This window comes from Dufourea novaeangliae, unplaced genomic scaffold (genome assembly GCF_001272555.1).
Source record: "Dufourea novaeangliae isolate 0120121106 unplaced genomic scaffold, ASM127255v1 scaffold8, whole genome shotgun sequence".
NCBI lineage: Eukaryota > Metazoa > Arthropoda > Insecta > Hymenoptera > Halictidae > Dufourea > Dufourea novaeangliae.
In genome coordinates, this window is record NW_015373923.1 from 10,434,463 (window position 1) to 10,448,773 (window position 14,311).

The window sequence follows — 14,311 nt, forward strand, 5'->3', positions numbered from 1 at the left end:
GAAAAGAGTGGGGGAGGGGGTAAAGCGACCCACGATCTGACATCACTGCTGGCTTGGAAATCTTGTTTGAATCCTACTGCGGCGAAAATTCATGTTTTCGACGCGATGCCCGACAACCTAAACGCGTGAGCAACAGTCAGCAGACCCCAATCGAATCCCAATGTGGCGGTTTTACTTTTTATTTTTAATTATTTTGTAATTTCACTTTGTAACCTCCCAGTAAAACAAAAACTTAAACAATATTGATTTGTGAGGCATTTAAAAAGAAGAAAATAAATGTTTTCCACTTCAATATTGAAATTTTGGATTCTATACATACATGTTATGTTGTATATAGATAAATTATTTTTACAATTAGATGCTGCAACTGATCCACGCATATATGATGCCGAATGGTCTTTTGCTTTTCTGCATATAAAAAGAAAAAACATAATTGAAATAGTAATTTTAATAAGATAAGATAAAATATTAACATGAGCTTTAACGTATTCGTTCTCGCCACTGGTGAATAGAGTACTTCGTTTTCTTGATATGCCTGTTGAAAATCTTTTGCAACGACGCGAGCTTTATATTTTCCATCTGATTTGATTCTATAGATCCATTTTACTTCAATAATTCCCTTGTTGACTAGTTCATCTACCAACGACCATGTTTCATTTTCTTCTAAGCTTTTGATCTCTTCTTTCATTGCATTTATCCATTTTTTAGATTCTGGACAATTTATTGCTTCGTCATAACTTTCTGGTACTTTTGCACTACAGTAGTGCACGTAAACAACATGATCATTAAACTTTTTTGGTCTCTGTATTTCTCTTTTTGGACGTGTAGTTTTCGTGGGTTCTTCAATTTTATCTTTTTCGTCTTCCTCTTCGTTTTCATTTTCAGATTCAGTTTCTCGTTTTTCTTGGTCTTCTTCTGTTTTATTTTCTTCAATTTCATTTTCTTTAACATTTTCTGTATCCTCGTATTGCGTAATCGTAATAGATTTTGTATTTTTTTCAATTAACTGTACATTTCGACTAACAATTACTTTATTTTCAATCAATACCTTATATCCAAGATCAGTGTAGCCAATCAAAAGGCCTTTTGCAGATTTCGAATGAAGCTTTAAAGGTCTGTGCACTTCAGGAATTCTCACGAAAACTTTACTTCCATACATACGTAGGTTTGTTACATCAGGTTTCTTATTAAAGAAAATTTCATACGGAGTTTTGTCAATTTTCGTGTTTGCTAGCAATCTGTTTCCAATGTAAGCAGCTGCGTATACACATTCAGGCCAATAACGTTTATCAATCTTGGCTTCTGCTAGCAAGCATCTTGCCCGATCCATGATCGTTCTGTTGTATCTTTCTGCAACACCGTTCAATTCATATGTGTAAGGTGGATACGGTCTTAGTATTCCTTCCTTTCTTAGAAGAGAAAAAAGATTTTTATTTAAATATTCTTTCCCATTGTCGCAATGGATTTCCTTTAATCTTTTTCCCGTTCGGTTCCTCATCATATTTATATTATGCAATAAACTACAGCAATTTTACTAAAGTCATCGATAAATGATACAAAGTATTTTTCACCTGTATAGCCAGTTTGAGTGAAATGACCATTTACATCGGTGTGTATTATTTCTAAAATATCATTTGCTCTTCTTCTATTATTTTTAAATTTCATATTTATCATTTTATTTTCCAAGCAGACTTCGCATTTTAAAAATTCATCTTCAATCTTTATTGGCAATCCCTCAAGCAACTGTAGATCGCATAAATGTTTTAGATCTCTAAAATTTACATGGCCCAGTATTCTGTGCCATTTTTCCTTCTTCGACGTTTCCATTAAGCTAGTGTAAGATATATTTTCAGCAGTTTTAGTATTTACTACTTTTCCAACTAATTCAAATAATTTTGTCTTTCGTATTGCAACTGGAATCAATTTATTTTCACTATTATAAATCCTAGCAGTTTTATTCTTAAAAGTAGCATAGTTATTTTGATCTAATATACAGGGAACACTTAATAAGTTTTGTTTCATTTTTGGTACGCAATAAACATTCTTGATTTCAGTTTTTATCCAATTTCCATAAACATTGAAATATACATCAATATTTCCAATATTGTCTGATGTTAATGAGAAACCATCACCTACTTTAATATTTACAGGATTTTCTAATGTCTTACATTTAGAAAAATACTTATCTGTATTTACCATGTGGTCTGAGCATCCACTATCCAACAGCCATTCAATATTTTCTTCCATTTTCATGTTTGCCCTTATTTGTGTATCAACTCTTGCTTTCATAACTTCTACGTTGAACGAGTTTTTCTTATCTTTATTTTTCACCTCAAAGGCTCCAGCTGTTTCTCTTGAATCATAGTTTCCTGAGGGTCTGTCTTGCCAATTTGTATTACTTTTACAGAAACATTGAACGTGCCCTGGCTGATTACATCTGTAACATTTTCTCATTTGATTATAAGTCTTGTTTCTATTTTCTAAAAATCTCGAGTTGCTTGGTAGCTCATTATTGAACCTTTTAGTGCTAAATTTTTTGTATTGGGAATTATAATTTCTTTTATGTTGTGACATATTGGAATTAAAAGCTTGAAAATCATTCTTCACATTACTCTGTCGTTTTTGATACTCTAACATTAGCTTTGACTTTACATATTCAATTGATTTTTCTTTGTCTGGTAATGCATCTACTATGTCGACTATATGTGAAAGACTTTCAGGTAGGGCCAATAGTAAATAATTTAACTTATCATCCTTACTTATGATTTCTCCTGCATTACCTAGTTCATTTATTAGCTTCTCAAATTCATTTAAGAATTCAGTTGGATTTTCACTTTCTTTCATTTTTAAGTCCAGCAGTTTTCTTTTGCACAAAAGCTTGATTGCGCTGCTTTTTACTAAGTATATTTCATCCAGCTTTCTGATCATTTTTCTTGCCGTTGTTTCTTTTATAATCATTTCTAGCTGTGTATCAGTTACACTGTTGACGATGTAGTTTCTCGCCCTTATTTCTTTCTTATCCCAAGCTGCCTCTTTAATTTCATTGGGCTTGTTTCGTGTTGAATAACTTCGAAGTATTCTTTCATTTCAAGAAATAGTTTTAGTCTGAACTTCTACTTATCATACTGCAAGCCGTTAAATACTTGCAACGCAAATTCTTCTTTTCTATTGTCCGCCATTTTTCCTTTCTTTTTCATTCAACGCCTTTCTTTTTTTTTTAACCAACCACGCCCTGCTACCATGTTAGAATTTGAGGAAAGGTTGATTTAATTTAATGTTCCTTAGTTCTTTTTAGTTTGCAAAAGAAATAAACTTATTTATTTAATTTAAACTAAGACTATACAATACAAAAAAATAATAAAGAATTGAGAACACAGGTTGCCACACGTGGCTTACATCTTGAGGGCATACTTCGAACTGCGCACCTTTTGCTTAGCGCCTTTTTAACAAAAAACTTTTGCCAACCTATAAATGTATGTTGACAGAAAGAATAAAGGAATGCCAACTTAACTACAATTATTCCCTATGTAAGCCACCTGTTACCAAATACATAAATCATATTTTTAACAGTTGCAATCACTAACTTGTGTTTTTCTACACTTTGATACATAAATAAGATAACTAATAAGCAAATGTAGTTATTAATCATTTTGTATGTCACAATTAAACAAATTCAAATATTCATATTATTGATTACATTGTTTTCAATAAAAAAGAATAAATGAAACTACTGTTCAATTATACATGCATTATAAACAATGGTCCAGTAACTCTTCCCACGCTACTGCTTTATTATAATAAAATGTATGACGCTAAGGTAAACACCGACGAAGACAATAATAATTGTATTGAATCACCGACTAGGTATAGGATAGACCTATCATCTTATGGGACTTCGTGTCTCATGTTCTGAAATACCGATAGTGTAAAAAGTCAGGGATTTTGTGCTGCCCTCTATGTTATGAGAACGGTAAATTTGTGAACTATGTTAAATCACCGACTAGGTATAGGATAGACCTATCATCTTATGGGACTTCGTGTCTCATGTTCTGAAATACCGATAGTGTAAAATGTCAGGGATTTTCTGCTGCCCTCTACGTTATGAGAGCGGTGAATTTGTGAACTACGTTAAATCTAAGAAGTTTATTGTCACATGGTCGTGAACGGATTCTCTTCCGTCCGTTCGCTATAAAGTAGACGTATTAGAAAGGAGTCTTGGATTCTATATTAGTTTTTCTTCGTCTACAAAAAAGTTATTGCGTTTAATATTGTTTTTATGGATATGTATATGTATTATTATGTACATCTGAGTAAATTATTTTATTATTCCATTGTTATTACAACAGTTTAACAGTGACAACGAACGCATGCATATTTTCAAATATCGGACTAATAGTATATTTTTATTTGAGAGACACGTAGCTGAATATTAACATACGTCCATTATTTAATTACTCGCAATAAATAAAATTTTTGTAAGTAAATAACGTGTAAGTAAATTCATATGTAAAAATTTACCAATTGCCAGAAAGTAATTGTTCGTGCCTATTAAGATTCTTACAATAGGCAGTAAAACTATTCATACTCCCATATAAATTATAAATATGTAAATGTTAACAAAAGCGGTGTATATATTCTCTCACATGTAGATTTGATAAACTATTTATGAAACTACATCTATTCTGAATTTATCTGTTACAAATATACAAATGTAAGACATGATATAAAAACGAATAAAACAAGAACATGTAAAAAGTAACATTAATAAAATGTCCATTAACGATAAATTTAGAATAAATTGTCTTGTAGTTAAGTGAAAAAATATATACTTTTCCGTTTCATGTTTCATAACTGCCATATTTATCCTATTATATTATTTATCATATTATACCTTAAACTGAAGCAGCGGATATTTTTATTCCCGTCAAATCGTATAGATACACGCAATATGAATGGAATATATAACACTTCATTTGTGTTAATAATACTCAAAATTCATGCTTTATCGGTAACGTCAGGTATTGACACTAAAATGGTAAGGGGGCTTCTGACCATTTCTGACGCCCACGAAGCATGGGACAGAAAATTACATTGTATGTTAGGTCTATTCTTATATCTCGTCTGTGATAATACTCAGAATTCATGCTTTATCGGTAACGTCGGATATTGACACTAAAATGGTAACAGGGCTACTAGCCCTGCGAACGTGGGACAGAAAAAAGCATTGGATGGTAGGTCTATTCTATACCTAGTCGGTGGTTGAATCATGTTGATTTCAGAATTTGGCGGGAAGTGTGGTTAGTGCTGTTCAGTACTGTTACATACTTATAATACTTGTATAAATGTTCTGTGTATAATAAGAAAAGATTCTTGTATACTTGGTGAAATTCTTGTTAATATAATGCCTGACGTGACAATTAACAATGTTATTGTTAATTTTCCTTTCAAACCGTATTCTGTTCAAGAAGATTATATGGCAAAAGTGATAGAATGCCTTCAGAATAGCAAAAATGGGGTTTTAGAATCTCCAACTGGTACATTGTGGCATCATATTTATTATTTCTACATACTATTCATCCTTGGAAATGAAAATTAATTGATGTAAATATTTTAGGTACAGGGAAAACATTGTGCCTCTTATGTTCCTCCTTAAGTTGGTTATTAATGAAGAAAGCTCAACTGCAAGCACAAGCAATTGTAAGTGCAATAGAGAAACCAAATTTTGGAGGACATTTCTTTAACAAGTTAAATAATGAACTTAAAGGAGCTACAGGTGATTTAGATCCTCCCATCAATTTTATTTGGGCTGCACCAAAAATAATCTATGCATCTAGAACACATTCTCAACTTTCACAAGCAATGCAGGAGTTGAAAAGAAGTGCTTATAAACATACTAGTACCGCTGTATTAGGATCCAGGGATCAACTTTGTATTCACCCAGAAGTATCCAAAGAGACTAATAGTTCCAATAAAATACATATGTGTCATTCTAAAATAAAATCTAGAACATGTTTTTATTATAATAATGTTGAAACAAGGTAAAGTCTTTTAACATTTGGTACTCATAGTCGGTTCATATCTGAAATGCATTAATAGGAAACACATTTCTATAGGAAAGAAGATCCTTTTTTTAAACAGGAAGTATTAGATATAGAGGATTTAGTAAAAGCTGGACAGAAATTCAAGTGTTGCCCATACTTTTTATCTAAGGAACTTAAGCAGACTGCAGATATAACTTTTTTACCATACAATTATATATTAGATCCAAAAGCAAGAAGATCCCAAGGCATAGATTTGCAGAATAGTATCATTCTTTTAGATGAAGCACACAATATTGAGAAAACTTGTGAAGAAGCAGCATCATTCCAGGTGTTAAAATAATGCAATAATGTCTAAAATATACTAAGTATATATTAAGTATATTAAGAATAGGGAATATATGTTATGTCAAATTTAATATAACATTTTTGCAGATATCTAGCACAGATATTGCAATGTGTATTGATGAAATAACAGCAGTAATGGAAGAGATGGCTCATAGTATACAAAAGGAAAATGACTTTTTAATGGAAAATTCTGGGAATGTACAAAAAGATTTTACTGCGGATGATTTATGTATTTTAAAAGCTATGTTTTTAGAAGTGGAGAAAGCTATTGACTCTATAAAAATCATAAAACATAAAGAAGGAGACACGCTTCCTGGTGGCTATATTTTTGAATTACTTGAAAAAGCTCAAGTTAGTATTTATTAATAACATTTTGACTACATCATACATGTCTAACATATTTATTTTTGATAATTGTTTTTAACAGTTAACGCATGGTAAGGAACAACTAGTAATAGAGAAACTAGAAAAGATTGTTCTTTATTTAACAACTACAAGTACCTCTCCGTTTGCAAGGAAAGGTAACGCGCTCCAAAAATTCAGTGATCTATTAAGAATAGTGTTTAACAGTGGTAACAATGTATGTTATAGAGAAAAAATTAAACAATGTTACAAGGTATACATTCAATTAGAGGAACCAAAAAAAGTTTATAAGAATGATGTTTGGGAAACAAAGAAAACGATTTCAAAAAATGAAGGCAAAATTATTAGTTATTGGTGCTTTAGTCCTGGATTTAGGTAAACTTAGTACATTTTTGATTTGTATTATTTCAATCAAAGTATATTTGTACATACACATGTGAATTATAATATGCATATGTTTGATAAAGCATGCAACAGCTAATGGCACAAGGTGTACGCGCAACGATATTAACAAGTGGCACATTATCTCCTCTAAAACCTTTTATAACTGAACTTGGAATACCAATTGATGTTCAATTAGAAAATCCACATATAGTAAAAGGAGACCAAGTCTGTGTGGGTGTCCTTGGCCAAGGTCCTGATGGTTATTCATTGAACTCTTCCTTCAACACAAGGTATTATTATTTAAAATATTTTTTCATTAATATATTCATAACATGTTATGTACTTGAATTATATAATTTCTTTTAGAAATGATCCCAAGTACATAGCATCTCTTGGTCGAACAATATTTAATTTTAGTTGTCTAATACCTCATGGTTTATTAGTTTTTTTCCCTTCGTATCCTATAATGAAAAAGTGTCGAGAGGAATGGCAGAACACAGATTTATGGACAAAAATTGCAGATCATAAAGTAATTATCTTTAATATATGCACATGGTCATTGTTTCAAATGCATACATATGTATACCAATATACTTATATTTTTAGCCAATATACGTAGAACCACAATCCAAAGATGGCTTTGCAAATGTTATGACTGAATACTGTGAAAAAATTAAAGATCCCTCTTGTAAAGGAGCAATTTTTATGGCAGTTTGTAGAGGAAAAGTGAGCGAAGGACTCGATTTTGCGAATGCAAATGGTAGAGCTGTGTTAATTACTGGTCTTCCATTTCCACCTTTAAAAGATCCAAGAATTATATTAAAACAACAATACTTGGAAGAGATTAGAAGCAGCAACAAAGAAGTAACTAAATTTTAAATTTATATTCAATGCATCAAGCATAGATGCAGTACTTTATACATATTGTTGTTTACTTTTTTTTTCAGGCCTTATCTGGCCAACAATGGTATCAACTTGAAGCGTCGCGAGCTGTTAATCAAGCTATCGGACGAATTATACGTCATAAAAATGATTACGGAGCTATAATACTTTGTGACTGTAGATTTGAAAACCAAAATTTTAAAAAGCATTTATCTGCTTGGTTGAGACCTTGTATTAAAAAGTTTACTAGTTTTGGAATGATTACAAGACACTTGCGAGACTTCTTTAAATATGCAGAACACACAGTGAGTTTAATTACTGCGTGAAGGCAAATAGTAATGTAATGTAAAATGCATGTTTTAAAAATCATAATTCACATTGCTATATTCAAAATGTTTTCAGTTGCCGCAACCAAATATGCAATCAACGAGTAACAGTATTTCCTTACCTGCAATGGCTGCTTCTTTTGACACGACTATATCTCGATTAGCAAAAAATACATTGAAACAGAAATCCGAAGTAACATATGAAACAGATGATACTTTTCACATCGATTCATATACTAATGAAAGTGAAAAGAATACTAAATCAACTGAAATAAAGAAGAAAATCTTTTCCGAACTTTTAAAAACAGAATCTAAACCAGTTATTAATTTTAGTGACTGCAAATTAAAACTAAAAAACACTACATGTCTACTATCAAAGGATATCGTTGAACCATTTACAAAAAAGAGAAAAATAAAGATGTTACCTTTAGAATTTAATGCACAGTTATCTGGTCCTTCAACTTCTTCATGTGCAAATACAAAAGATATAGACAATTTAAAAGATCCTAAGCAAATATCTGAAGAACCCTCGAATGATATTGATAAAACAGTTTTGGGCAAAACATATTTAAAAGAGGTACATATCGATTTATAAAATAAATATAAATGTATAAAATATTTTTAAGTCAGAAACATTTCAAAGTGTATACTTACGTCTATTACCTATAAACAATTTTAGGTGAAACGTTCATTACCAGAAGTTAATTACAAAATATTTGCAAAAATGATACAAGACTATACAAAGACAAGTAATTTAGATGAATTGTTAAGGATACTTCAAAATTTATTTCCATCAAAAGAAGGACTACTTCACTTATTTATAGGTATACTTTTTTTTAAGATTACAGTATACATATTATTTGTTATTTACACCTAAGGAACTTTCGAATTTTTAGGGTTTAAACATTTTTTAAAAAAGCAACATATTGAAGCATTTGAAACTCACGTTACTCACTTAAAAAATATGCAACCATAATATTAAAAGTATAAGGAAATACTAGGACTGGTACGAATTTATAAAATGATTTCTAAAAATGTACTACAAGTATTAATAGACTTATTATATACATATTTTAAGTGATTTGTGGTTGTCACGGTATAATCGGTATAATCAAACACGAAGCCGTCTACCCTACGCACTTTATACCCACTTTTCTCTGTCTCCGAACGTTCTCTCTATTCAACCCACTTAACGTTTTCTTCCTTCCCCTGTCAAGATGCTTTCTGTTATACCCATTTTACTTTTTCTTTTTCTTTCTTTGAAGATATCTACTCTCTGTTCAACGGATTGCTTTCATTTATTCTCGTAGCGAAGACGTCTGAATATCACAGAATGTATTTACAGATGTTAAATCTATAGTAATACATCTAGATAATATTAATAACTATATACTATATGTACATTATTTGCAATGGCTTCGAACGTAGCGTTTTGTATATTTATTATGATCGCAATGCGATAATATTTAGAATTACTGTATAAGATTGGAAATTAATAAAAATGATGTTTATTTATATGATTATATACAAATTCATTATTAATTACATAAAAATAATATAAGAAGATCCAAAATATTGTAGTACCATAACATATATATGTATGTTGAAAGCAATAAACGCCAAAGTATGCAACTAACAGTATTTACAGTAATTAAAAGTTATCATTCTGGATGTGCTTGGTGTGGGATGCGACAGATCTTTCTCCACTTTTATATTATCTGAAAAATATAACATTTATTCTGTTAATATAGCTTATGACAAAATCAGTACTGTATTACTTCAAAATACGGATACCTTGAAAACATAATTTGAAAATATGATTAATGTAAAAAATATTCGTGCAACATACCTGTTTCAAACCTTTCTCTGTAAATATCGTTACTTACCTTTATCTTCTCATCCTTACTTTCATTTGGTAATTTCAAGACAGAGCATCTTCTACGCTTCTACGCGTTCTGCGCTTTAAATTGGATTTATTTCGATTTTTGAACTGTTTTGAACGATTTCGTCAAAATGTAAAAATTAAAATTATTCTCAGAGACCTCTCAGAGTCTGCAGATGACTCTGGCTGACTCTGGCTCTGGCTAACTGGGGATATATTATTTTCACATCAATTTCTTTTGCTTCGTGTTTCTTCGGAAAATCAGTCGGCAAGAATCGAAATTTGAAATCCATCTGTTATCTCAAGAGTTAACTTGTAATTTTCGTAAGATCATCGAAATTAAAAATTGAAAAATTGTACATATGTCAAGTCTCCTACATATTTACATCCACAGAAAAATATTATCGGAGTTTCTTTACATGAATTCATCTTATGTAAAAAAATATTCAAATGTTTTAGACCTTAAGTTTTTGAGTATAAATAAATGGTATGTCAATTTATTGTAAACACCTGTCCTCAAATCCATTTTTTTGTGAAAGTATATAGAATTAGGATATAAAAACAGTTTATTCTGCTTCATAGTTTTCGAATGTACCGCTATGAATTCATTACTAGTCAATAACAATTTAATGTAAATGGTATAGTACTTCGTACACACGATGCAGTTTTTTCACTCAAGTACGAGAGGAATTGACTTCGTCAGTTAGTGGACACCTTTTACTATTATAAATAGTATACTTGTGAAGTTAATGTGCGTGCACCGTATCCCGTGCGTCGTGGGAATTCCACTGAATTCCACGTTGATGCGTGGAATGTGTAAAGAAATTAAACTGAAAAGTTTGTAACGCACTAATACAGATACTGTGAGAAACACGATAGCCGTAGATAACGATTGACGTTGGCATTCATTATTTAGGGGGCCGATCCCAGTGCGTTTCTCGGTAGATTAACAGAATCGCTAAGATGGCTGATATTAAAGAATCTCCACCACTTTTCGACACAAACGAGAAAAAAGTCGATGATTTGGATGACGATGATGATGATATTTTCGCGTCGGCCGTACAAGTACGTTTTATAATATTATAACACATATGCGTAAAAGTTTTACAACCTGAGCACCGCTCTTGGAATTCATTTGTTCTTATAATCAATGCAGTACATATTTATTCGTTATCAGAAACAATCGATTTAATTGACGATCTCGTTTATTGCATTTTAAAAATTACTCAAATATAATTCAATATTATTAACACTCTTTGTATGTAGGATCAGAATTTGCTGGAAGATTCATCTCCCTATAATGGAATTTCAACAATCCAAGCAGAATTACCAAAGTTAACGTTACGAGATGCACCTGAAGAAAATTCATTTTCATCTGTATCAAGTCCTGCACCAGGACCTTTAAGTCCACCATTGGGACCGATGAGTAGCGATATAGGTGACCTCCAAGATGTTCCCATAAATGATACTGCAGATGTGTTGCCAACAAATATTATACAGAATCAATCATTGGATGTGGTATATATTGTGTTATTAAATATTATTTATACAAAATGAAGAAGTATACAATATTCTAATATTATTTTTATCTACAGGTATCACCTGATTCAAATGACGTATTTCTAAAAATTACGGTAACTTCTCCTCAAAAAATTGGAGATGGTATGGGTGCTTATGTTGCTTATAAGGTTGAAACAAAAACAAATATGCCGATATTTAGAAAGAGAAATTTCAGTGTTATTAGACGCTTCAGTGACTTCCTTGGCCTTTATGATAAATTAACAGATAAATACCTTAGAAATGGTAGAATAATTCCTCCTGCTCCAGAAAAAAGTGTAATTGGTATGAATTTGATAGTTTTCTAAATCTATATTTACTTACTATACTATTTAATACATTAAACTAATTATTTAATTAGGGACAACTAAGATTAAAATGTCAGGCGACAAGAGTCAAGAACAGAACTCTAGTTCTACAGAGTTTCTTGAAAGACGTAGAGCAGCACTTGAAAGATATTTAAACAGAACTGCAGCTCACCCAGTTCTCAGTGTTGATCCTGACTTTAGAGAATTTTTGGAAGCAGGTAAATCATAATGAAAAAATGGAATATATTTTTAAATACAATTACATTGAAAAATTGATGTATTTTCTGAACAGATATGGAGTTACCAAAAGCTACCAATACATCTGCACTTAGTGGTAAAGGAGTAATGAGACTCTTTAATAAAGTTGGAAAAACTGTTAACAAGATAACATACAAAATGGATGAAACTGATAAAGTAAAATTTAGGAAATCTAACTTTATAAAAAAATATGTGTAAACTAAGACATCATGTCTTTGGTTTATTTATTTTACAGTGGTTTGAAGAGAAGACGTCACAAATTGATTCTCTTGATGTTCAGTTACGTTCACTACATTCTGCTGTTGACACTTTAACTAATCAGAGAAGGGAATTAGCAACGTGTACTGGTGCGACAGCGAGATCTATTGCAGTTCTTGGTCATGGTGAACCAGGGGCATCTTTAGGAAGGGCATTAGCTCAGCTGGCTGAGACTTTAGAAAAAATAGAAGTGGTTAGAAAAGCACAAAGCAATAGTGATCTCTATCAATTTGGAGAAATGTTACGAGATTATGTTGCACTCATTGGAGCAATAAAGGTTAGTAATCACTTTATATTTAAGCTTTCTGTTCTTCATGTTATATTAATTTGAAATGTCGTTACTAACTTCAGGATGTATTCCATGAGCGAGTAAAAGTTTTCCAAAACTGGCAACATGCTCAAATTATGTTAAATAAAAAGCGAGAGCAAAAAGCAAGGCTGGAACAATCTGGTAGAAGTGATAAAACAAGTCAAGCTGCTACCGAAGTTATTGAATGGGAAGCAAAAGTTGATAGAGGACAAGAAGAATTTGAAAATATTTCGAAAATGATTAAGAAAGAAGTTGAACGATTTGAATTAGTAAGAGTGGAAGATTTTAAGAAGCAATTAACAGAATATCTAGAATCCATGTTGCAATATCAAAACCAAGTCATCAAATATTGGGAGAGCTTCTTACCCGAAGCTCGAGCAGTTGCATGAACATTCCTAAAATAATCTCGAAATGTTTCTTTTTAATATAAGAATAAGAAAAGTCTTACAGCAAAGAATCATTTTCGTATATGATTTTGGAATAAATTTCCAAATGAGAAATAATATTTGTAAGATGCGTATATAATTTATCGATTTACAGTACAATAATAATATTCGCATTGAAGAATCAAGAGAATAACATAATATGCGAGCAATCAGAAGTTTTATAAACAATAATTCGAAGGACTGCCACTGCTTTTACAAATTCGAAAGCAGCAAAAAAATATGGTACATTTCATTGAAATTTTTAGGTATTCATTTTATGCCAATTACTATTAGCTTATGTTAGAAGTATATAACGCATAATAAGGATTGTTAAAAATGTTATACATGATAATAAAAATTGATTAAGATTGTATAAATAGAGAGCATTAAATATCTATTTGTTGAAACGAAGTCTAATGATATAACTAGCATTATTAATTAAATTTATGATTTTCATATTATTTCTAGAATAGTAATTAAAATATTTCAATAAAGTTTTTCTTAAATTCGATACAATTAATATTATACATTACTATGAAAGTATGGGTATAAAGACATATTTTTTTACATGTTACAAAATCTATTATGAACTATAATAAAATTGAATAGACACAGATCTATCCTTATTTTATTTATCAAATATATCTTGTTCACTTGTAAAAGAAACAGCAATATTTATTAAGCTTTGTACAAGGAGAATTACTTCGCACAATTATGAATAACAAACTTCTAGAAGTTTGTAGACAACAAATCAGATGCATAAGTATTCTAATTACTAGTATCAAACTATTCCAACAACAATAGTTTAACATAACGTTACTTCAGTAGCTATTAATTCTTTCACGGTATATATTAAAAAAATATTTCAAGTAAACTTTCTCGTCTATTTATAAACAGAGTGTATTAAAAAATATTAAAAATTGTTATCTATATCTATAAAGAAAGAAACTTGTTTTTAATAGTTAACAAAAA

At 30.7% G+C, this 14,311-nt stretch overlaps 2 protein-coding genes across 2 annotated transcripts; both read left to right on the forward strand.

Annotated features, from left to right (window-relative positions):
• Window positions 1–5,320: 5,320 nt before the first annotated feature.
• On the forward strand, window positions 5,321–9,317 carry LOC107194625 (regulator of telomere elongation helicase 1 homolog). The gene is made up of 12 exons (XM_015584271.1): window positions 5,321–5,534; window positions 5,615–6,038; window positions 6,114–6,369; window positions 6,474–6,737; window positions 6,814–7,124; window positions 7,217–7,423; window positions 7,500–7,662; window positions 7,740–7,997; window positions 8,081–8,320; window positions 8,418–8,918; window positions 9,021–9,165; window positions 9,238–9,317. The coding sequence occupies exons 1-12, from the start codon at window positions 5,402–5,404 to the stop codon at window positions 9,315–9,317; spliced, it is 2,982 nt and encodes a 993-aa protein (XP_015439757.1). The 5' UTR covers window positions 5,321–5,401.
• A 1,585-nt stretch (window positions 9,318–10,902) lies between these two features.
• LOC107194811 (sorting nexin-2-like) lies at window positions 10,903–13,303 on the forward strand. Its single transcript, XM_015584514.1, has 7 exons — window positions 10,903–11,288; window positions 11,490–11,741; window positions 11,819–12,065; window positions 12,142–12,306; window positions 12,381–12,502; window positions 12,582–12,881; window positions 12,956–13,303. Exons 1-7 carry the CDS (start codon window positions 11,187–11,189, stop codon window positions 13,301–13,303), a joined length of 1,536 nt encoding a protein of 511 aa, XP_015440000.1. The 5' UTR covers window positions 10,903–11,186.
• Window positions 13,304–14,311: the final 1,008 nt, after the last annotated feature.